The sequence below is a fragment of the Candoia aspera genome, chromosome 4 (assembly GCF_035149785.1).
Source record: "Candoia aspera isolate rCanAsp1 chromosome 4, rCanAsp1.hap2, whole genome shotgun sequence".
Lineage (NCBI taxonomy): Eukaryota > Metazoa > Chordata > Lepidosauria > Squamata > Boidae > Candoia > Candoia aspera.
In genome coordinates, this window is record NC_086156.1 from 43,281,837 (window position 1) to 43,306,586 (window position 24,750).

Sequence of the window (24,750 nt, forward strand, 5' to 3'; positions counted from 1 at the left end):
CTATTTGTTACGCTGTGTATTTGTGTTTGTTTTTGAAGTTTTTATTGGATGTCACTGCACCACTACGAAAAAGCTGTATATTTTCTATGGCTGCCACATATGATCCTAATGTTTATTTAAAAACACTGCCCAGTTAAAGCCTATCCTACTTGCTCTTAAATCTCACAGCAAACTTTGATTCTGATCTGACACAAACCATGTGCAGAATTCAAAGGAAGGAATGGAGAATGAAATTTACAATGGTAGCTCCAGAGGTACCCCCTTTTCCTGGAAGGCAGGCACAGCACATTCTAAAATCTGTATTAAAAAATGTCCATGCAGTTGGCCTTAAGTATAAGAAAAAAAAAAATTAAGCCACTGTGCTATATATTAGTATGTTACCCACTTTCACTTTCAGTTTTTTTATAGGACTGCTACCCTAATTAGTCAAACTCTTTCCCTCCCTGTGGGGATTCACTTCCGAGTTATTGTCATGGCTTCTGGTCTTTGCCTTTCTAGAATTTTCTTTCTATTAAAACTTAATTAATTAAACATGAGAGATACTTCACACAGCATAGAAAATATATCTGCTGGTACTTTTTTGTAAGGCAAATACTTCCTAGTTTAATACATTTCCTTAACGTCTTTAGCATGTTTCCTTTGCATATTCACATATTCTATCAAACTATAAGGCCTTTTCTATAATCTTTGTCCTAAATTAGACAAATAATACAGTTAAACAATTCAAGATATAAATGACTGGAAAGATACATTACTTACCTCATCTGTACTATAAACTCATGCACATCTTAAATGCACATCAAAATGTTCACATTGTGTTTACATAGTAGTAATCTGAACAGGTACAATTTATTTCATGTATTTCACTAAAAAATAAAGAAAACTTATGTAAACAGCCTTCTGTAAATATATTCCTTCTTGGAATAAGCATTCATTTAGTAAAGTTAGATCTTAGTGATGTAAAGCAACTGGAATTAGAGTTTACTTCTTTTATCAGGAAATTGAGACTTAAAACAAAAATCAATCCAGAAATCTTACATTGATGAACCTATTATTTTTTTTAAAAAGTGTTCCCAGAAATGCCAAGAAAAAGTCTTCAAGCTGATTACTACCTTTTCAAAAAGTATGTTTATCTAAGAATGTAGAATACACTAGATAGAGATCTCTTATGTGAAGTTTTTGGTGCTTTCATGTTTGCTACAGTGCTGTGAGAATTTGTATTTTTCCTCCCTGACATATACTCACCAATGATCTGAGTTGAGCCATCATATAATTATTTAAGGATGCTTTGGATTTGTTGAATATCAGCCCCAAATATTGCATGGCAAACTATTTGTGAAAGGGAGTGGAATTTCAGAAGCATTTATGAGACATTGTTTAAGGAGGTAGGAATCCAAAGGAGATGCATATAAGCTTATGGATGAACCTACAGTATTTAGAGTACTTCTGTACTGTGATATACCAACAATAATCTCCAAAACCTAATAAATGGTCTAGAAGGCAACTTATTAGAAATAGATTTATGAAACTAAAAGTGACTTTCCCAAAAGCAAAGAAATAAGCATTTTATGTACTACAAAAATATGCTGAAATCTGTATGACTTTAGATGACATTTCTACCTAAACAACAAAAATGAGTATTAAGGCATAAATGTAAAACATATCTAAGGAATTTATTTTCATTAATTTGAGAGTAATGGTCACATGTACTTTTTCTATTTACTTTTCAGAAATTTAGAATCCCAAAGTGATTCAAACCCATGCCAATATTTGGAACTGAATCCTCAATACTGTATTACTCTTTAGTTCAAACAGTTTAATACAGTTAAATTTCAAATGTGATCAGCATAATCTGAAGTCATATTCCAAATGAAGTGTTAAATTTTATTTGAATTAGTTTATTGATGGTGCACAAAAGAACAATGGTTGATTAACCTTTCTCCAACAAAACTAGTAGATCCTTCCCCAAGAGGATTTGTAAAACTGAGTTAAGCTAAGGGGAGTTCAATATAAACTAAGTGCCCATGCTTCTTGCATATCATTTTGCCAACTCTTCAAGCAGCTTTTTGATTTCAAATGATTACATGGACACCTTCAAATTTAGAGAATGGCACTGACTTTAAACAAAATTCAGGAATAAGCGACTTCTGAATGTCACATTGAATTGTGAATAGCAATATTATATTGTGTAATAATTTTCATCTATACAATTCCCTTTTACAATGTTGAGCGACACAACAGACATCATCTGCTTGTCCTTTTCTGAAAGTGTTTCAGTTCCCCAGTTCCAGTCATTGAATGAAGAGGCAGAGTCAAGTTTAAATTATCCCAAAGAACTGAATAAATGGCTATATTTGGTGTCTTCAAGATGCTTCACCTTCTGTGGGAGATGTAGGTGTTGTTGGAGAAACCAGATCTGGTTTTTGTGAGATTCTATCCAATTCAGCTTGAACATCTGTCAAGACAGGCTTTTGCCCTATAAAGAAAGAATATATATATATATTTTGTAATTTTCCACACAAGCACTGTATGCCAAGTGTGTTTTTATTACAGAATTTGACATATTGTTGCTATTACTTATTTTTAGCCAATACTAAATTGCATTTCACAGATTGAAAATACATGCTATGGGCCTACTTGCATAAACATAATCTTGTATCAGTGTCTTTACCTGGCTTCTTTTGGATGTATTACTGTTTTTTCCCTCTCTCTCTCTCTCTCTTTGGTCAAACAAACAATTTTCCCATGTCAGATGGCAATACCCAATTTAGCAATTTATCTTGTAATACTCTTAAAAGCTAATTCCAGCCCTAAGATACTGTCTATAGTCTTTTGTAATGCTAATGTAAGAACTGGGGAGAGGACATTTGAAGCACAGAATTAATAGTACAAGAGAATTTTTAGTCTCTCACTGCCACATATGGAAGGGGGAATTTGGCAAGGAAGTACTGGCAAATTTGGGACAGAATATTCATGCCAAACCTATACATGCTGATTTTTTTCCATATACATGCCTCTTGGCCTCAACCAGAACAAGCAGAATTTTGAGGACACAAGTCTATTAAAATAACATGCAGGCTCACTGTAGTTATAACTTTGCATTCAAGGATATAAACTTGTGCTGCATTTGCCAGTATTAGACAGTCTTAGGACAAGCCTGACAGGAAAAGGTATCCAATAGTAAGTCTGAAAAATTAGTGTCATAAGTAGGTTTATCTATACTTATATATTAGGAAAGTATGCTTTGGTGAGAATAATTTCCCCTATCAAGTTCCTATCAATGTACCCTCAATTGATCTATAAGAAAACAAGCATATACATATTCTAGGCTGAAGGAGTGGGGAATCTGCCTGTATAGATAAAACAATACCTCCCTCATTCCCATCAACCCAGAAAAGGACAGTAAGAGAGCCAAAGATCTGCTTATGCTGTAGAAGTAAATTAGCCCATTGTAGAATGTGGGAAAAAAATTGAAGAAACATGATCAAGAAAGATACTGGAGTATTAAAAATAGTATCACCCTTACTATTACAAAGTTAACATATTATCTGTCTTGATGTCTGTTAGCCATAGTGTATCTCTCTCTGCCACAACTGTATCTAAACAATTTTTATAATATCACTTGGAGAAAACAGAAGCAACAGGAAATTAATGCTGTCTTTTGCTTTTCCCAAACCACATGCAGTAAGCGTTTCCCTTAAAAAAACTTTGGGGAAGAAGAATTTAATAAATCCAGAAGTTATGGGCAAAAAACCAGCCTGAGTTAAAGCTCTGTAGAAGAATTTATGAGCTTGTGCACTAGACTACTTCCAACTTGTAACAATGAGGAAATCAGCCAAAATATGAATCACTAAACATTAATGTTAAATCATTATGTAAGTTCTTACTGTATTTAGTTGCTTGAGCATTTAATATGAGTTCAGTTAATTTGAGTTCAGTTGATTTGAAGCTATCCCTTAAGTTCCATTTAATCAACCTCAAAATATTTATATACAGTTCTTACCTGATTTTTTTGCAGATGGTGGCAGGTTACTGTTGCTGCTACTTCCAGTGCTCCCTACTCCTCCTGGACTACCAATGCTACTAGGTCCACCAGGTGATCCAGTTTTCTTACTCAGCAAACTGTTGAAAAAGTTTGCCAATACCCCCTCACTTGTGGCTCCAGCTGAAAAGTTTTTAAAAAGTCCATGACATGGTGATAATATGGTTTAGTTCAATTTGAAATATTTAAACATGTTTAAAAATGTTTTTTATACAATGGATACAAATATAAATAAATAAATGTAAACTATATATAAAGGATTGCCTCACCAACTGAGTAGTAAACCAAAATCCCAAACAATTACAACAAATTAATAATATCTTCTGTGTTTTACCTTTCATACTAGGATCTATTTTTTTAGATCCAGCAGGGATGGGCGTAACACTGGTAACATTGGAGGTTACAGATCTATTTGGTGTCCTGGGTGATCCTCCAGGGACTCTTGGTGAGGTGTCCTATACAGAATATTACACTACAGTAAATTATTTATCTCATGGACATAAAACCATCTGGAAAATGTCAAGAAGTTAAAAATATTCTTCTAAGATTAGCCACCTATAGAAAAAAAACCTTTAAAAATGACTGCTAAGAAGACTATGGTTACAGATTATGTAGTCTATAAATGATTAGAGAACAAATGCGATTTCATTGTCACAAAATCCCAGTTTAGCAGCTTGAAAAAATGAAATTAAACAATTCCTTACTTTTTCCTATATAACAAAACCATTGACAAGCTTTCTAAAATAAGCTTATTATCACACAGGTTAACATAGATTAGGAGAAGAGGTGAACTTTATAAAAATACATAAGAAAAAGTGATTGTTAATTTTGGGTATATACATTGATAGAATGAACAAGAATACACTGACTACTGAGCATACTTCAACAGGTTAGGAAAACCTTTTAATATAATACCTATTAGGAAGAAAAAACATGAGGTTCATTATTAACTTCTATGCTGGTCTATGACCAAAATAAAGATTTGATTGACTGAGGTGAATATTAACTTCTAACATTAGCATATAGTGCTCACAAAGTTGGCAAACCTTCAGTATGTTTGCTAGTCCCTCTGGTGGGAGGAGATGGGCAGTGCCAAATTTGATAAATAAATAAATAAAACAAACAAACAAACATCTCAGTGTTGGCATATATCTGATGTCCTCAAAATCTAAAAATTTAGAGTTAAGTTTTTCATGAGCACTATTCTAGGTTTTTTTAAGAATAAAAAAGTCCCACTGAATTCAACAAGATGTCAGGGATGTACATATACACGATATATAGTCTAAAAGCAGCAAAATGATTAAAGATTTCAGGTACAAAATGCAGAGTTAGTAATATATGATATACTTCATTAGAAATGAGCTACTGTGCCATATTAAAACGAAGCCTGTTGTGGATTATTAATAAGTTAATAATTTTTACTAACCACTGGTCTTCCAGCTGCAGAAGGTGGCTGTTTGGCTAACAGAGTCTGAAAAACACAATCAGACATGCAAGAGCAAAAGTTCATAAATGTTGAAATATAAATGAAATGTAATTCTAATTAAATAAAATACATTTTAACAACTATGAAAAGTACAGATTAATACCTGTTGCTTCATAAGAAATACTTGGTCATCTTCTGCTACTATCTCCTTCTCATGTACAAACTGCAATAACAAAAACGTATTAAAATGTGTCTAGAAAAATATGAAATACATAGACATCAGACTCAAGCCCATATTTCAAGCACTGCTGTGATCTTTAAAGCTATTAAAAAGCCTAGGCCTCATTTAACCAATAAAATCTCCTAAAGAATCTCTGCTTTTATCTTTTTGTTGCTTATCACAAAATGCTTATGGTTATGGGGTGACTCTCTCCAAGCAGTGGTTTTGCAAGTTTTGCAACCAGTTGCTAAGAATCTTATCATGGTATCATATAAATTCACATATAGCCAGGCACATCAGTAGGTATTAGACATCCAGTATTAAATAAGAACTTCCATGTTCAGAGATAGCGTAACACTGAAAACTGATTTCTGAACAGAAATGAGAGGGGTTCTTGCCTTCATCCTGTGCTATGAGCTTCTTAAGAGACTATGACTGGCTGGGCCACTGTTAGAAGGAAGATGTGTGCAACACACAGGAGCTCTCTGTAAGACTGCATTATTGATCTTGCCGTTTAACCACTACTACAGTATTGTAGTTAAGCACTAACCTAGTTATTATAGATGTCCAAAAACAGCATGCAAAAAGGACACTTCCGAACTTCTGTTGCACTAATGTAGAAATGCAGTTCTGTGCCTTTTCTTAGCAGTCTTGGAGCTTTTGTATAGTTTTTTGCAACACTGCTTTTTTTGAATGTGTCTGTTTTAGTTGATATGTTTTCAAGGGAACCTTTATCACCTTGATTGCTTTACATCAGAAAAACAATATATTTTATAATATAAATCAAAAAAGTCATTCAATCAAGATGTATTTAAAACATTTGCATAGTCACCCATCTTAAAACCAACTCTGGGTGGCATACAACTAATGTTATTTCACAAGCTTTGTTTCTTTGGCAAGCAGAAGTTCATTCATTTATCTTATATGACATTTACATTTACGATGTAGGATTTTACTAATACAAATATGACCAATTTATTGTTGAAAAACAGTTATAAGCAATGCTGTCTTCATAATTTTCTTGTTTAATGATTAGTATAAAAATGTAATCTATGTAAAGCAACAATTGTGCTCTTGAACTCACATGCAGCATCCTGAAAAAATATATTTATTTGTACTTACTTACAAAGATACAGGCTAAATTATGACAGCCTTTGTGTCCTAAGTATTACAAGGTATGATACCAAGGCAGCCAACAGACATCATGCTGACACTACAGATGAAAAACTCAACTATTTAAAAGCAAGATTATAATATATTCCTAACATTAAATGCATGAGAAAAGTCCTCTTAAATAATTTTATAATTAAAATTTCTAACGACATTCCATTCATCAATTCTTCAAAGCTATTCCCATTTATACCCTACTTAAAATCTAGCTTATATTATATTGGGAATATATATATATTCCCAATCCTATTCTTCAATGGGGCATAAGTAACAGATACCAAGGCTCTGGATTGATTGATTGATTGATTGATTTCACGTATTTCTATCCTGCCGCAATTCAGAAAGGTTTTTGTGGCTTACATAAATAATACAGTTAAAACATTCATAGTACAACCTAAAAACCCAACACTTGTAAGTAAAAATAACAGTACACAATGTAAGCAAAAACAACGATACCATAAAAGTAGAAAATACAAAAATAAAGATGGCAACACCAAATTAGAAAAGGGCTCTCCAAAACAGCTCAGCTTTCAGCAACTTAAAAAAAAAAAATCAGTAAAGAGGGAGCCAGCCTAATCTGCAAGTTAAATATTACGGCATTATTAAATGACAGTTACTTCTAAATATGCTTCAGACTACAGCCAAAAAAGAAGTTTCAGTTGTATCTGAAGTAGTGGGTCACATTATTGTTACTTAGGTTTTCCTGAAATTGCAAATAAGCCAATATACTAATATATCTTTTAATTACAGTAAGCAATTACCTTTCTGACAGGTGGCTTTGTAACAATATCTTCGAAGTTGTCACCGACTTTTAAAGTCTGAAAGTTCTCATGTAATATTCCTATCTTCTTTTCATTGTCCCATCCTGCAGGACTGAAGGCAAAATACTATCACACAAGAGATTTCAATTGTTCACGTTTGGTTCTCTTTCTCTCCAATCACATCCCATACAAAAATACCTCTGTTCTTCAAGGAATTTTCATATTAAATTCCATGAGTCCCTTTTGAAATTTAAAATAAAAAATTCAGTTAAAAATATACATACTACCTGCACTATATAAAATTTATTTATTTCTATTTTGCATAAACTTTTCCCTCCTAACCCAATATACAGCAATGAAACACCCTATTTGGAAGCCTTTTAAAACTGTATAGGACAAAACTGGGAGGTTTCAGTAGGATAGGAAAAGTGTTGTTCTTCTGTCCTGAAATTCCCCTCTCAGTGAACTCTAGAAATTACTTCAATGCTAGTATTCCAGCAACTGGAAATCTAAATAAAACACTCATTTAAAAAACTGGAAATAAGCAACAATATTTTCAAGATATTATTGTACATAAACCCAATTACTGAACAACTTACATAAATACGGCATCTTTTTCCACAACAAAAGGAGGTATGTTGAAAGGAAAACCATATAATTTCTGGACAATATATTTATACACTAAATCAATATTCTTATTTTCCTTTACTGAAGTGTAAATAAGTGCTGCACCATCTGAATTATTTGTTAAAGAAAATCCAAAATTTTAGTACCATTGCAAATCTATATACCTTGAAATATTTTCTTCTTAAATGTGTGATAGCATCCACCAAGTTTAAAAATCTAAAATTACTTTCAGTAATGTGCAAAATCTAACAATTCAAGAATATGCTACTAAGCATACTTTGTTCTATTTATCATACAGGGTAGTCCTCATTTAGTGACTGCCTTGTACAGCGACCGTTTGCAATTACGACAGCAATGAAGAAGTAACTTTGCGACCAATCTTCACATTCACAACCTTTGCAGGTCTGTAAAGCAAAGGAAAGCTGAAGTAAGATCATAAGCACATTCATGGTTTCAGTTAGCAACCGCTTCGCTTAATGACCAAGTTGCCAGTTCCAATTGTGGTCGCTAAACGAGGACTACCTTTTACTTATTTGCCCATGTGGATGATTATATCACAACTGAAAAAAAATAAGAAAAGGCCATTTGGCCACTCATGTAGCCCCTTTATTCCTCCTTTTATAACATAAGCAATTAAATATATAATTAACAGTTTCCTGTTTTTCTTAAGACTTGATAGTTACCAATATGGAATGAACTTATAAATTAAGCCAAGTTCACACTATTACTTAACAGTTTTGCTCTAAGCTGATTAAAAGAGAAATCCTAGTTTGATTGTTTGGAAATGAGGGAGGAGCAAAGGCTGCATAAAGGTAAAAGATTTACTCATATTTCAACGTGTAAGATCAAGATACGATAATCCTATCACCTTAATCTTTTTGATTTCAACAGAGAGCTTGAGGGCTTAGAATGATCTTCACAATTACCTAAACTGAAAGTTAATGCTATATCTATATACTAAAGGATACACTGTAAACAAAACCGTCGGATGTATGACTGAATAAAGTCAAAGTGCTCGTCTCTGTAATCATGTTCTTTTTCCAGAAGGTTAATGGCATCACACTGCAAAATAAATAAAATAATAAATTGTTGGGGTTAATATTGTATATGTAGAAATCAATTTAACTGCAGTTCTAGAAACTCCCAATAGTATACGATATTTATATTAATACACTGGTTTTCTAGAGCAGAAATTCTTAAGGGACAGATATGCATCTGGAGCAATAATACTCTCTCCTCTTATTATAGTAATTGAAAGACTCATGAGTGGTCCAAAATCATAATTAGCGCCAATCTAAAATAAATTTGAAGCCTATATTCAAAGATATATAATACTGTCATTTACCAGTTTACAATATATTCAGAATAAAAGGGATAAGAAATGGCCAAAAATAAAAGTATTTAAAAAAAACAAAACTCTTAAGGCTTTTAATGAATCAACCAATTGTTTTAAAAGTTTAATTAAATTATTTAAAGATATATAACATTAATTAAAATGGAACAAACCTTTGTACAAACTACTACTACAGGAATGCCTAAGTTACATGTTAGTGTATCTGCACCCAGAGGTAAAATAACACTGTCATCTTTGTCTTCTTGCAATGAAGTATTTCTCCTCTGTGGAGAAGCTGGAAAATCTTCTCCTGGTTCTGTATATTCTTGGAAATCTCTAACAACTGGAAAAAGAAAGGGAGGGAGGGAGGGAGGGTGGGAGGAAGTTACTTTCTTCCTAAATAAATTTTGCATTTCTATCAGAAATATTATATACTTTCAATTATGTCTGCCTTTCTTCCAGAGAATACTGTTAATCGTTTTAATTATAAAAACCTAATTAATAGGCATCAGAGAAATATTATATATAAGGAAGTTTTTAGGTACAAGTTGCAACCTGCAAAAAAAATTCTGAATATAATAATCAAATAACTGGAAGCAAATAGAAAAGCAAATATAAACACAATTTTTTTAAAAAAAGAGGGCAGCAATTCACAAAATTCATTCTTTGCTTATACCTTACAAAATCTAAATTCTGAGGATATTTCACTGCAGAAGGTTATCTAGCTTACGTTCACAATGTTTCTGTGAGACCAGTCTTGCACCTAAGAAATCTACTCTCACGGGAGTACCAGACTACGTCAGTATGACTATTTCATTAAAAAAAAAAAGTTCAAATGTGTCCGATTCTCGGAGACTGCCTGCAGTTTTCTTGGCAAGGTTTTTCAGAAGTGGTTTGCCATTACCTTCTTCCTAGGGCTGAGAGAAAGTGACTGGCCCAAGGTCATTCATCTGGCTTTGTACCTAAGGTGGGACTAGAACTCATGGTCTCCTGGGTTCTAGCCTGATGCCTTGACCACTACACCAAACTGGCTCTTTTATAAAAATAGTTATGTACAATAGATACTAAAACAACAACAACAACCTTTAGTACTGAAATGAGCTTCCTTATATTTTTATAGCCTGAGAATTTTTGGGAAACCGTACCTTTCATAGTATTACCTTGGATCAGCTTAAAACTGTTATACAGTTAAAATTAAGTTAGATTTATTTTAAGGTGCTTCCTGATGGTTTATTCAAACATGTATTATTTTAACTTTTTGATCCTGATGCCACTACTGATTCCAAAATTCTATATTCAGGATAAGAACTAGGGTGAAAATGCACTCTTTTTTTCTCTCCCCCTCCCCCCACCAAGAACAGGGCTAGTACGATAGAAAATTCAACAGAATGTTCAGGAATCAATGGTTACGATAACCATGCTGGTCAAGATATAACTCAGGGGCTAGAACATTAATTCATATGGTTTGGACTTGTCTTACTATTACTATATCTCAATTTAAAATTTAGAGTATTCTCTTATTAGTTCCATCTCCAGTATTTGAAAATTTTCAAACATTATGGGAGATAGACAAATATGTCAAGAATTATAGTAACTTGAATTAGTAGATTCCTTAAAAAAAAATAATCTAAAAACAATAGAGATACTTAATGACTCATAGAGAAGTGCTGTGCTCACATTAGGTCTGAAGCACTTGTTCCAAATCATTTTCAAAGCGGACTTCCAGGGAGGCGAACTAGCACATCTCCAAATGAACAGAGATGATGGTGGCAAAGACCGAAGAACTGGCAAGTAGACTTGTTCTAGGGAACCTCTCTGGATACCGAGAGGACAGGAGATTACACACATATGCTCCAAATGGCTGCTCCTCGCAAGGAGACCACAGGACAGAGGTTTTCCACAGGTCTGAGCACCAGGAGACGAACAGCCATCATGCTCACAATCTCAGCAGAGCCTTTTTAAGTGTTCACTAACCTCACTTTCTAATCACTTTTGGAAATTACCTATTTAATTAGCTTAAGGCTTTTAGAGATCTTTGGAATGATGAGTTTGAAAAGCCACCCAGTTAGTTTACCTTCATTCTTGAACAAAAGAAAAATTAACTATAAACTTAAGAATTTAAAGAATTGGAAATAAATGGCAAAAAGCTAAATAAGCCTGTGATCCAATAAAGTTATAAACAAATTAAGGAACCAGACAAATTTTGAATATCAAGATTTTTACTAAAAGATTTTTGGAAATAATTACATAAATAAGCAGCCTTTCATGGGAACTAAATTGTTCTGTCTATCCTAACTCATAACAGAGATTTGAGACTATGACTTCAGAAACTGGACACTAGAGGGGACTAAAGGTTCCAGGCAGAAAAGGAAAAGGGAAGTGAAACCTTGCCTTTTGTTTTTGGTTAGTACTGGAATTTACAAAATGACACAAAATGTTATGACATTTGCAATATTCCAGGAGATTTTTGAAGAATGGGGTCAGAAATTAGCAGTTACAAAGTCAGCAATGATGTCTGTTTCTATGGATAGACTATGTCCAAAAGATGTTAATGAAGGAATGACAGATGTGAAACATTTTTTTTATTACTTATTCCTTATTTGCAGCACATCAGTGCTGTTCCACTAAAATAATTTATAGTTACCACAACAGCATCTTTATAGTTAAGAATTTCTTATTTCTATTAAAAGCAGAATTTTATGGATGAAATGGAGAAACCACATCTCTGAATATCCACTGGAGCTCCATTATTATGGAGCAGGCTTCTAGTATCAGGAGAAATATATTTTAGAAATCTTTGCTTTCAGCTGTTTAGACCCAACTGCATTTCCTGAGTGACCATTTTGAGAAGACACAGGTGAGAAAAAGACATATTCATGCATTTAAGGAAATTTTTTAAAAATTCAATTAAATAATATGTTCTGAGCAGAGGTACTGATTCCATAGCTTTATAATGAATAGAACTATTTCAAGAATATTAAACTGTTTATATGCTAAACCTTACTATTTTCAGGACAAATTGTAATGATAATCTCACATATAATGGCTTGGTAGATATTACAATTATATTATACTGAAAATATAAATTTATAACAGAAGATCTTTATAAAATATTATAATTAATTCAATTAAAAGATTTATATTGCCTCTTAAGGCAATGTCTCCTCCAATTAGTTTATAAGATAAAAATCAACAACAGCATGTATAAACAGATACTAGATCTAACGTCACCATTAGATTTCCTTTAATAAAGACTGACAATTATAGTAGCCAATATCTTCAGAATGGAAAAGATGCATTTATTTACAACGAAGATAAGGTTATCAATATTTTCATAACATGTATCAAATATCCAAGTGTTTATAAAATACTTACTTTTTTGTTCCATTTCTTTCATTTCTTCAGGAGGAATTTTTAATTTGTCAATATGTTCTCTTACAACACTTGCCCACTTTTGTAGAGAATCTAAAGCAGTCCATGGCTTAGACATGTCTACTACCAGCATAACTAAAGTATCCTTTAGAGTGGTGGCTTCTATTGCAAATTTGAGCAGCCCTTTATGGTACAGATCACCATCCAATATCCATACATTGCATCTTGTCTGATCTGGAAACAAAGCAAAAGTCAAATAGCACACCAACGGCAACGATTAACAATAAACTATAGAACTATACATTAAAACTATGATTATACTGAATTTTGATAGCAAGAATTTTTCTCATTTTTTTTTCTTATGAAAGAAAAGATAGTAGCATCATTCATTAAAGATCATCTTTGAATTATTCTAATCTGATATATTTTAAATAGCTGGGACTAAAAAAATCATTATGGTTCACAATGAAAATTTTTTTGTTTTGTTAGCAGAGGTATGCAAACCTGCAAAATGTCAGATGAATCTTGACATTGCCATGTTTCAAGAGCTTTTTTTTTCTTGGTTAAAACCCCTTCCTCCCAGCAATATACAAAACCTTCCAAAATCTCTGACACCTATCTAACCTAAACCAGCCTGATTATTCTATATATTCTGAAATAGAAAAAAAAAAATTACAACAGAACATTCATATAAAGGCAAGAGAGATGAAAAGACAGGTATACTAGAGTAAAATATGGTATAAAAGATTTTGAAGAAAAGTAGGGGAGAGTTATTAAAAACAGAGACAAAAAGAGGAAAAAAGAGGCAAAGTAAAAGCAAGTAAGAAATATTGGACTGAGAGAAATGGCACACTTTAATGTAAAGCTCAATCTGGTTAAACAGTTGAGAAAATAATTAGAAATGATGGGAAAAAATGATGCAGTTATAAGCTACAGAAGTGTTTTAGAGAACAGGGAAAATAGCAACTAGGGGTGATAAAGAAAGTTTCTTATCTTGCATAGTCACCCTCAACCAGCCATCACATTTTCCATAGTGTAAACCATCCTTTCAAAATTCACTTTTTTCTAGCCTACCAACTCCCATAAGCAAGCAGAAAGCATGATATATGAGATATAGCTATGGGATATTTTATTTGATAGTTGCTGATTAATGAAGATTCACATTTTAAAATGCTCGAACATGCCCCAAATAATCAAGAATGTAACATCTTCATGTCTCAACTGGTACTTACCATCTCTGTCTTCATCGTGAACATTTAGGTACAGATATTCCATTCCTCTTCCTTTCTTGTATTCCTCAATTCCCTGAAGTTTTCCAATTAAGCTAGTTTTACCTGCTCCATCTTCACCTAGATTTAAAAAACAAAAACTGAGCATTTATTAACATTAGCTTTAATATATTTTTCACAAAAGTCTACAGAAGCATAGCTGTTATAGACTTTTGCAGCAAAAATAAAGAGCTTTCTCACATGTTAGATACTATCAATGATCACATAAGCCTTTGTAAATTAAAGTCCATATCATCAAATGTAAAACAATAACAACAACAACAACAACACTACCTTAATAATTCTTAGGTCCTTGGTTGGGACTTGAATTATTAAGTTTTTACCAGTCTTAGACTGTGAATCTAACTGTAGATTACTCATAATAATAATTTATTAAAGTGTATGCCGCCTAACTCTCTGGGCAGCTCACAACAATCAAAGAAATTACAATAAACCAATAAACCATAAAAAATAAAGGTAAAAGATGGCAAGCGCAATGAAAGGAGGGGTCTCGCTGTCCCTCGCCGAAGGTCTTCACATCTCTTCTAAACAACTGCAGAATGGGGCCACCTACTGGACCCTTGTTCCAGAAGGCAAGCACTGCTGCAGAGAAGGTGCACTTCCAATGACACTGTTTAACAGAAGGAACCTGGAGCGTGCCAACCTTGCAGGATTGAATCAGCTGGGTGGATGTTATAGGAGACAGGCAATCCCTCAAGTAACCATGTAGGCCTTTATAGGTAACAACCAGCCCCTTGAAGCAAACAACCTGCGAAGCAGAAGTGTTACATGGGCATACTGAGATATGCCCATTACTGCTCACACCACTACATTCTGGACCAAGTGAAGCTTCCAGGTGGTCTTCAAGGGCAGCCCCATGTAGAGAACATTGCAACAGTCAAGTCACAAGGTGACTAGTGACTGTCTAAAGGGCCCCCTGATCTAGGAAAGGGTGCAACTGGAGCACCAGGTGGAGTTGTGCAAAGGCCTTCCTGGCTACAGCTGACACCCGGTCTTCAAGCAAGAGTTGCAAGTCCAAGAAGATCTCCAAACTGCATACCAACCTTGAAGGAGGAAATGCCACCCCATCCAAGATCAAAGATGGAATATCATCAGATCTGGGCAGTTCAAACATCCACAGCCACTTGGTCTTGGTAGGATTGAGTCGGAGATGGTACCTCCCCTTCCAAACCTGCATAACTTCTGCGCATGGGGACAGAACCTTGCTACAGCCTCACCTGGCTGGCCCAGGATCAAAAGGTATAATTGATACACATCATCTTGATGATACTGAACCCTAAACCATCAATGACCTTTCCCCGTGGTTTCATGTAAATGTTGAAAAGGAGGGGAGAACCCTTCAGTACGCTACACAAGAGGGGCCTACAGTTATGAGAACAGTTTCATAAGACATTGAAAGCTGTTGTGGGGAACAGGTAAAGAGAAGGGAAAGAGGAATTTCTCCCTCTCAAGAGGAAATTTTTATGTCTGCTGCACCCAAATATAGCTCTTATTTCTCAAAAGATAGTATACTACATGCAGTGTTTGAAGATTAAAAAAACTGGCTTATGTATATCATTTCAATAAGGCTATTGCAGAAAAGAATATACTGTAATAGTTAAAATATAAAGACCTACCACAGAAAATGATCCCTTTACACATAAAGAATTTTGATGCTCACTATCTTTGTTTTGGAATGCACTCTCAACAGCTATATATCAAACCTTACAGTGTGTGCTTTACCTAGTTTTTTTTTTAATTCTTTCAACCGTGTCCAGTTCTCAGAGACTGCCTGGACAAGTCCCTGCAGTTTTCTTGGCTGCAGGGTTTTTCAGAAGTGGCGGGACTAGAACACATGGTCTCCCAGTTTCTAGCCTGGTGCCTTAACCACTATACTAAACTGGCTGTCATATTCCAGACACACAACAGATTTTTTTTCAGCTCTCTTTCTGGTATTCCCTAGAAAGCCTTCCCCATAGATTAGACTGACTTTCCAGAACAGCAGTCAAGTACAAATGAATGCCTTGGGGAAGTGGGGATTAATATACAAGGATGTGTATATTTTTCAGAGTGTCAGGCAGGACTAGCTAATATGCAGACAAGATATCAAATACAAAAAGGTGAGATACATGCGTTTTTGAACTAATTTTTTGTTGAATGTCTTACTCCCACATTCTGTATTCATTTACTTGATATATATTGATTAACCTATCTTTTAGGGCATAACTCACAAAAGGGGGTATAAAATATGAAATAATTAAAACCAAATTTGCATTAGCCAACACAGTTAAATGCACTGATTAAAAAATAAAGCAGCAATTTAATACTGTATATAAAAACGATGAACACTGCAAACAACACCCATATCTGCAGCAGATTTTTTGTGCAAGTCAGCAAAAATATTAAAAGGTTATCCAGGATACTTCCTGACAAGAGCTGGTTTGTCCAACATTGCTTATCATAATGTTTAGGTTAGAAACATCAGGCATGCATGACAACCTGAAAAGCAATGTATCTTACAAGTGCAGGCCAAGTATATGAGGGTAAAAATAATACAGTTTCAATCCTGACAATATTTATAGGATATATTGCATAGTATAGCTATGCAATATTTTAGATAAGTGTTTCTTAAACATTTTTCTCTCAGGACCCCTTCCCATTTTTAAAAATTATGAAGGATCCCAAAAGAGCTTTTGTTTGTATGGGTTATATTTATAACTATATACCGTATTAAAAATTAAAATTGACGCATTCACTGCCACTATTGCTTATCACAATTGTTTGATGAGATTTTAATATTATTTTATTTTTCAACATAAACTGGCAAATAATTTTTATTTTGGGGAACCCCAGGTTCCTAGGACCGCACTTTAAGAAACACTGTTTTAGATTCATTTCCAAAAGAAGAGTTTCAGTACTGTACACATATGCAACTCCTTAAAGTAGCCATTTATCTCAGAAAAGACACAGTTGCTTGAAAGAGTTGCAAATATGTGCTATGTTTGTACCCCCCTGCACTTGGAAGCATCTTCTGAAATTGAATCTGATATGCTGTACTGTCCTACTGCATATTTTACCTTTTAGGACTAATACAAGTCATATAGAATTGCTGCAAGTAACAAATCTTTTGATTAAGATCAAGAAAAGTACATTTCATTTTTATTTCCATTGTACTTGCTGGGATTTCAATTAAGCTGTTACCACATTTATTTCAGTTATTTAATAAGGCCTAACTGCAACAAACTGAACCCAAATGACATGAGTACCTGTGCTTATGATACTTATGTTTGCCTGGTTACCTGCTGTAACTTTTTCCCCCCTTTATATATTCCTCCCATTTGGAACCCAATACCACACAAGCCTCCTATGTGTTATTGCATAATAAAGGTCCTTTTACGTTTGTGCCTCCCCAAATAGTCTTGACTCCTGGGGTCTGCCTGAACAAGTCCAGATAGTTGTCTTGGAAATTTTTCAGAAGTAGTTTGTCACTGCTTTCCTCCTCTCACTGAGGGCGAGCAACTGGCCCAAAGTCGCCCAGCTGGCTTCATCCCTGAGGCAGGACTAGAACTCATGTTCTCCTGGTTTCTAAAGTGGTGCCTTTAACCACTAAACCAAACTGGCTCTCCATAACATTCCTATCTCCTTATAAGTTAGTCAAATATCACTACCTTCCATATTTCTACTGCAGAAAACTGTAACATACTGAGCATGGTATCATACAATTATACTAAGCAGCTTCTCACAATCTGACATGCAACCACTTAGACTGAACACTTACCTTGATTTCTGTTTATCTAAAGATAGGTATACACTGTATGTAATATAGAGATCTTTAATAAAGCCTATTAAGTTGAAATTCCAGAGCCCCATTAAAAAATAAAGGATGGTAATAGTCCTTTACTTTTAATTGTCCTTTACAAAATCCAAGCTGTTTCAATATTAGAGCACTGAAAGCACAAAAGCAGTTATTATGGCTTTTTTTTTTAAAAAAAATGATCACACTGAATTTGCTCATGTAACATAAATCAGAAAAAAGTATTTCTGGGGCTGCCCAAAGTAACTCAGCCAACTAGTTAGAAAAAATGTTGCCCTAGACTCAGTAATATGTTGATCAAAGAAAAAGAAAAGAATTGATTCCAAGTTATAAGATTTTAAAGGCCAGACAATTAAACAAGAAGCTTCTTAAAAGTATACTTACATATTAGCGTCCAAACAAACATTAGTCAGAATGAAGCACATGATTTAAAAGACTATCCATTGTATACAAATAGAACCTTGCTGTATAATTTTCTGACCTAATCAACTGGCTATAATGTATGCAAAGAGCTCACACCTTCTCATCAAGGTTCTCTAGTATCTGCTGTTTTATTTTTTTCAAAATGCATAGGAAGTGGCCATAGATTTAAATTCCCACAAAAAAAGAGGTTGTTTTTTTTTTAAAAGAACCATTTATAATTCTTAACATATTTTTGAAAACTCGTGCAAATCTGACCACTAAGTCATTTTAATTTACAATGAAATATATTACTTCTTACACTGTTTACTTCTAACAGCCAGGACTAGCATCCATTAGTTATAGAGGTACAGCAGCTGAAGCCCAATGTGATATGGCCTCCAAAGCCTCATTATTGCTTCCAGAACTCTTCCAAATGTTGCTGTCAAGCTGTAATTTTTTTAAATCACATTAAAAATTACAAGTTTGACAGCAACATTTGGAAGAGTTCTGAGAGAGTTATTAATGTTCAATTAATAAATTATCTTATTAAACATATTTAATGTCATTATAATTAAGTGTATATTTAAATTAAACATTTCATTTTTGTCCTAACACATCTCATGCCTTTACCCTTGCTCTGCTTACATTTTAGAGCAAGATCTTCAACACTGTATTCAACGGCCAACTGGCCTTCTAAAATCTGGGCATCAATGTCTTGATACTACCTTTTCCAAAAAATTATATTAAGAATACCTACAGCCACTACAACCCTACTACTTATCTCTCTCCAAAGAATTGCTCGATTTCTTGGACCTAAGTACAGTAACCACTTCTTAGATCCAAGAAATAGAGCAATTATTTACACAAACACTTCTAGCTTGTACAACACTCCCACAAAATGTGCAATGTTGTTTCTATAATGTTTCTAAAACAGACATACGCTAATGGGCAGTTAGCAATATTCACATAAAATGCTAAGCCAAAACAAACCAGCATTTGGCTTAATATGACACCATGTTATATGGACCAAGCTAAGATACAATGTGGATGATCCTGTTTTGACATCCACGATGATTTTTAAAGCATAGTTTATGGTTAGTATGGTGTGAAAACACAGCTAAGGTCTGACTTTTTAGCAAATAATAAGCCATAGCAGAGTGTAATATATAAATGCAACCAATGACTTCTTATAATATGCTGCTTTCTAAAAATATGCTGAATATGAAATACTAGGGAAAAGAAAAAGGATCAACATGGATTAACATTACTAAAATTCATAGCCATAATTAAGAGTCTATTGGAGTTGGGTGGCTAATAAATTCAAATAAATAAATAAATGATATTGAGAAAGAGAACGAGCTACAAAATTATTGTTTCCCCCGCTAGATCCCACTCTTTCTTGATCCTCCCCATAGCATTGCACTGGCATCAATATTAACTATAAGAATAATTCAAATGCTGTTTTAATTAAGATATATTATTATTATTATTTTAATGAAACCAAGGTTATGGAGAAATTGAATAAACTTCACATTATTAATCTTGGTGTCAATTAAGTGAAATTTGAGAAGGGGGATATTACTCCTTCCAATTCAAGGGAATTATATAATATCACATATCCTGGTCACAATGTTTTATTTGTAGCAGCCTTTAGCTGTCTTGAAACAAATAATGATATCCTCATGTTTCAGTTTTAACCTTGCAGGGTACCTAATGGTCATTGATATTTAATAAGTAATAATGTGGCACAAAATTTTTTATGGAAAGATCAGCAATAGTGATCAGAGATAGGACTATATTTCTCGCAGAAAAGCAATTAAAAAAAAAAAAGAGGTCAGGACTGTTGGAGACATATTGGAGCTATAAACAGTATTGAGAACTATAAATAACGTTGCTCAGGATGGAGAACTTGAATGAATTTGACAAATTAACAGGAATTCATTGTTACTGGCTATGGAAAGCTAACACACATAACAGTATTTTAAACTGTTATTCATGGGAAAATAAACCTAATCATATTGAGTTATGATATCTAAAGGTATAACTTCCACTCATATGCTAAAACAGATTAGCCATTATGCCTCACTAACATGTTCTGTATAATATAGCACTTATAGACTCTTGAAATTTTGGACTAAACAGCCAAATACATTATTTTAATGTTAACTGTCCTGTTAGTTGCATTAAACAATACAGAAACATTTTAACATTACTGAACTTCTCATGTCCAGTGGATGGCTACAGAATGTATTTGCAAGTCCAGTATTTCATATTATATATAATCAGTCAATAGCTAGCTAGTAAAGAGCAACTAGCCCACCTTGGTGGATTTCAAAAAGCTAAGCATGGTCATATCTGATCAGCACATGGACAGGAGACCAGCAGCATATACCATCATATATGGTGAATGCTAGATTGGGAAATAATTATTTTAAAAAGCCACTTCTGTATAATTGCTAAATCAATTTGAAGAATACATTATTTTTTTACCTAGTAGAGCCTCAAGTGATCTGTGTCATTCATCTTCACAGTCAATATTTTCACCTATTTCATTTCTACAACTTAAATTAACTAATCTACAAACAATTTAAAGCAGCCACTAGAGGCTTCTGGTGGGGGAATGGCGGCTTGAACAGCGTCTATATGATCTCCATGATAGACCAGTCAGCGCTACAAATTTTTTGGGCTTAGGCAGGCTTCCTGAGAGCCCAGAAGTGTTCTCTGGAGTAAGGAGAACACCAGGAATCACCCCATGTACGCTCCGGATGGCTGGTCGCAGCCAGAAGACCACAAAATGGTGTTTTGTGATCGACTGGTGAGTGGTCAACTGGGAAGCGGGGCTGTCATCTTTTCCCAAGCCACAATGAAGCCAAAAACGGACTCTGAAGCTGCCTACCTCATTTCTATAACACTAAGGTTTTTTTGTTTATTTGTTACTGAAAAGAGGCTTTTTGCAACAAAGAAATGTAGAACCTCTTGGTGGTTTTCATTATTTTTGGAATTTATTAATTTGGAAATTTGGCTTAATATTTAAATTGGAATGCTGGGATTTAAAGATTTTTAATCTTTAATTGCTTTAAAATGTTTTGACGATTATAAAAGATTTACCTACTTTGTTGAATCTGCAGAGCTGAATTCTCAGCTATCTGCCTTCACTTTCCCATGAGAATGGCCTTTGTTTGCACTTCCTATTATGTTGATTGAACACTTCCTGATAATAAGCTGAAGGACATTCCCAATTTAGCTGCCTAATGGTTCTACCACCTTGAAGCACTAGAGGGCACCATAACATACTGTGGAGAGACATGGAAGAAATTAAAGGGATCTTTAAAGAATTCTATCTTGAGGTCACCCAAGTCCTGGACCATCTCTCAGAACCTGTGGAGTCCAGAGGGTACCAACAATTTGAAGAAGACGACAAGGGTGAAAACTAGTCTGAGAATAATGCTTCTTCTTTAAAGAGGAAAGCAACGATTTAAGTTTTGGGGTTAAAAAGTGCAGGGAGCAAAACTGAACTGTGGAAATTTGAAGAAGGAAGAGTTCTGGGTGCAAAAGGAGAGATGGGAAAAGCCGTGTTACTGGAATATCGAGATCAAGAAAAAAGATTAAGCTTAAAAGGCTGGAAGATTTTTGAAGAATATTTGGACTTCACAAGGCAGGCTGTTAAATTTGAGACCTGTAAGGGGAAAGCTCTCTGGGTAATACCGAGATATGTAAATGCCCTGCTTTATTTTGAAGTGGGATAGTTGTTTAAATGTGTTTATCAGGATGGCCTCTTAAAGGTTTTGGTGGATGTTTTTGTTCTTGGGATAATGATTTCATTTTGGGTAAAAGGATACTAATAAGGTCATGGTACAAATACATAATAGGAGTAAGATGCAATGTTTAAATATATAAATGCTTTGGTTAATTGTTTAAATATTTATCCATCCATCCATCAAATTTTTATCACTGCCCATCTCCCCCCACAAGGAGGGACTATTAGGCTAGTTTCTTAAGGCTTTTGATGGATTTTTTAAAAATAGTATTAACCAAATGTAAGGCTATTTTTTTGTTATTTTAGCTGGCAGGGAGGAATAAAATTTTAGTGAAGAAGAATATTTGACTATTTATTAAGTGAAAAATTATGTTGGAAAAGGTTTTTTATGTTTTCGTTTAGTGGGAAAGAAAGTTTGTTTTAGAAGAGAATGTTACATTGAAAATGGAAATGCTTCATAGAAATAACGTTTGTTTTAGTTTAAATCAGGGTAAGAGATTGCTATGAAGTTATGTATAACTTTGTTGTAGAAAGTCAGAAGTCACTTATGTAGTAGTTCCCTTTGTATTTTTGCACCTTTTTAGTTTTCTCTTTTCTTGTAGTATTCTTTGTTTCATTCTTTTTAGTTTGTATGTGTATGTTGAAAAATTTAATAAAAACTTTAATTTAAAAAAAGCAGCCATTAGAAAGCTAACCCACAAGTAGGTTTGCTCATACTTGATACCCAAGTTTACATTTCAAGAAACAAGTTTACTGGAACACAATGTATATTTTTTTTCACAATATTAATTTCTCAAATTACAATATGCATCATCAAAATAGAAAACATCCATCAGTATATAATACTGATTCTTTAGGTCCTGTCTAGGCCTATGAGACTCCCCCTACCCCAGAAGGACATAGCTGCTGGTACAGATAAATCTTGACAACCTCAAATGTCAGTTACTTTCAAGCAGTCCATTGTGACTTCTATTAACAAATAGCAAAAAGAGTATGAAGGTAATGACTGACCATATCTAACAGACAAAAACTTTAAGGCATTATAATGCAAAACAGCAACAGACACGGTTTTGACTGTTTCGACTTCCCAGTCAATCAACAAACCCGAAGACCACAAAGCAGACCCTGAAAGCCAGTTTTAACACCTTACTTCGTATATACTATTGTTTAAGGAAGACAAACACGGCTCCAGTGGTGCGTTTTCGTCTAGCACAAGAGAATCTGTTCAATCTTGCAAGGGGGCGGGGGTGAGCACGAGAAAGTAGGCTGGAAGATCAACGAAGCGCTGGCTACAGCCTCCGCTCCCTTCGGTACAAGCGGCCTCTTTCGCTGGTGCTCTAAAGGCAGCGTGAAGCGGTCCAGCCCCCTAATGAACAAGGGCAAGGCCACGAGAGAGTAGTCAAAGGAGAGAATAAGCAGGAGATTAGAAGAAAGCGACCACTCACCCAACAGCAGAACGTTTTTCCCAGAAGGCAGTTTAGATCGGGAACGAGTGGACACCTCGCTGAGAATGCAGGACCTGCCGCAAAAGGAGGAGAGCCGTGAAGGAGGGCAAGACCCGGGGGGAAAAGGACCCACTCCTCTCACGGCGCCAGCAGTGCTGGGCGAAGGATGCAAGAGGAAAGGAGAGATCCCTTCGGGGGCAGAAAATGAGTCGGGAAGGCAGTAACATGGCGGAGGAGGCTTCCAGGGGAGACCCCCCCCCCCCGCAGCCCCGAAAGAAAGGAGCCTGCGAGGTGAGCGACGCGGAGGCAGCTGCTGGGCGCCCGAGGGGAGAGGCGTGGGGGAGCGGTCGGGTATTAACGGTTCCCTTCTGGAGCTGGCAAAGGAAGGGGGAGACGGTTCAATTACCAGAGATTCTGCCCATCGTCCTCGTCCACCCCCGCTCGCGTGTCCGCACCGCTGCTGTTATTTGTGGCGAAGGCGGCGGCGGCAGCCCCGTAGCCCGAACTCATCCCTGGCGAAGAAGAGGAACGAAAGGAACCGGCTCGCCCTCCTACCACCGCCGCCATATTCGCTGCGCGCACACGCACTCACAACACCGCGAGGGAGGCGGGGGCCCGCGTGGGTCCCCTTCCCCCTGCTGTATCGACCCCACCGAGCAAAGCGTCCTCGCTGCTGCTGCCGCCACCTCCGCCGCCTTTTTCTTCAATGGGAGAAAGAGAGCCACAAGAGCGGGCGGCGGCGGCAGGCTCAGCGACGTCGACAAAAACCCGGATGTTGGAAATAGAAAGCCGAGTGGACGCGCGTCGCCGCCGGGCCGCCGCTAAGGCGCCAGGAGAGGGAGGGTTCACTCGCATGCGCTCTCAACGTTTTCCTGAGCATCAAATTCAAATTTGAGCAGCGGGAGCTTCAGTCCCAAACGGGCGAAACTGAAGCGGTCGAAGGAAGAGGATGGCGCCCGGGACCTGGAGTAAGTGGCCCTGAGAGGACGGCAGGTGGGAGGCTGAAACGGGGCTGCGGGAAGAAGACGGCATCCCGCTGTTGCTGAGCGCTTGAGCCCCCTCAGGCCGCGTAGTTTAGTCCGCCTATCCCTGACTTTCATCTCGGGGGCAGCT

At 35.5% G+C, this 24,750-nt stretch overlaps 1 protein-coding gene across 3 annotated transcripts; it reads right to left on the reverse strand.

Annotated features, from left to right (window-relative positions):
- Positions 1 to 1,654: 1,654 nt before the first annotated feature.
- DYNC1LI1 (dynein cytoplasmic 1 light intermediate chain 1) lies at positions 1,655 to 24,400 on the reverse strand. 3 transcript variants are annotated; one of them, XM_063303929.1, is made up of 13 exons: positions 24,044 to 24,400; positions 23,638 to 23,711; positions 14,184 to 14,300; positions 12,955 to 13,185; positions 9,753 to 9,922; positions 9,215 to 9,308; positions 8,219 to 8,354; positions 7,620 to 7,731; positions 5,632 to 5,691; positions 5,469 to 5,513; positions 4,377 to 4,497; positions 4,004 to 4,165; positions 1,655 to 2,476 (listed from the first exon to the last, which is right to left on the reverse strand). In XM_063303929.1, the coding sequence occupies exons 1-13, from the start codon at positions 24,202 to 24,204 to the stop codon at positions 2,364 to 2,366; spliced, it is 1,596 nt and encodes a 531-aa protein (XP_063159999.1). In that variant the 5' UTR covers positions 24,205 to 24,400; the 3' UTR covers positions 1,655 to 2,363. The 3 variants fall into 3 exon arrangements, with proteins under 3 accessions (XP_063159999.1, XP_063160002.1, XP_063160001.1); XM_063303932.1 differs by lacking the exon at positions 23,638 to 23,711 and having other exon boundaries at positions 24,235 to 24,397; XM_063303931.1 differs by lacking the exon at positions 23,638 to 23,711 and having other exon boundaries at positions 24,044 to 24,213.
- Positions 24,401 to 24,750: the final 350 nt, after the last annotated feature.

What these genes read in the sequence shown, in the direction of transcription:
- DYNC1LI1 (XM_063303929.1), bottom strand. Translation starts at nt 24,204, where the DNA reads ATGGCGGCGGTGGTAGGAGGGCGAGCCGGTTCCTTTCGTTCCTCTTCT. An exon ending in GAAAGAAATGGAACAAAAAA is followed by an intron (nt 9,923 to 12,954) that starts GTAAGTATTTTA and finishes TTCTTTTTCCAG; the next exon opens with TTGTTAGAGATTTCCAAGAA. An exon ending in ACCATCTGCAAAAAAATCAG is followed by an intron (nt 2,477 to 4,003) that starts GTAAGAACTGTA and finishes CTTTCTTTATAG; the next exon opens with GGCAAAAGCCTGTCTTGACA.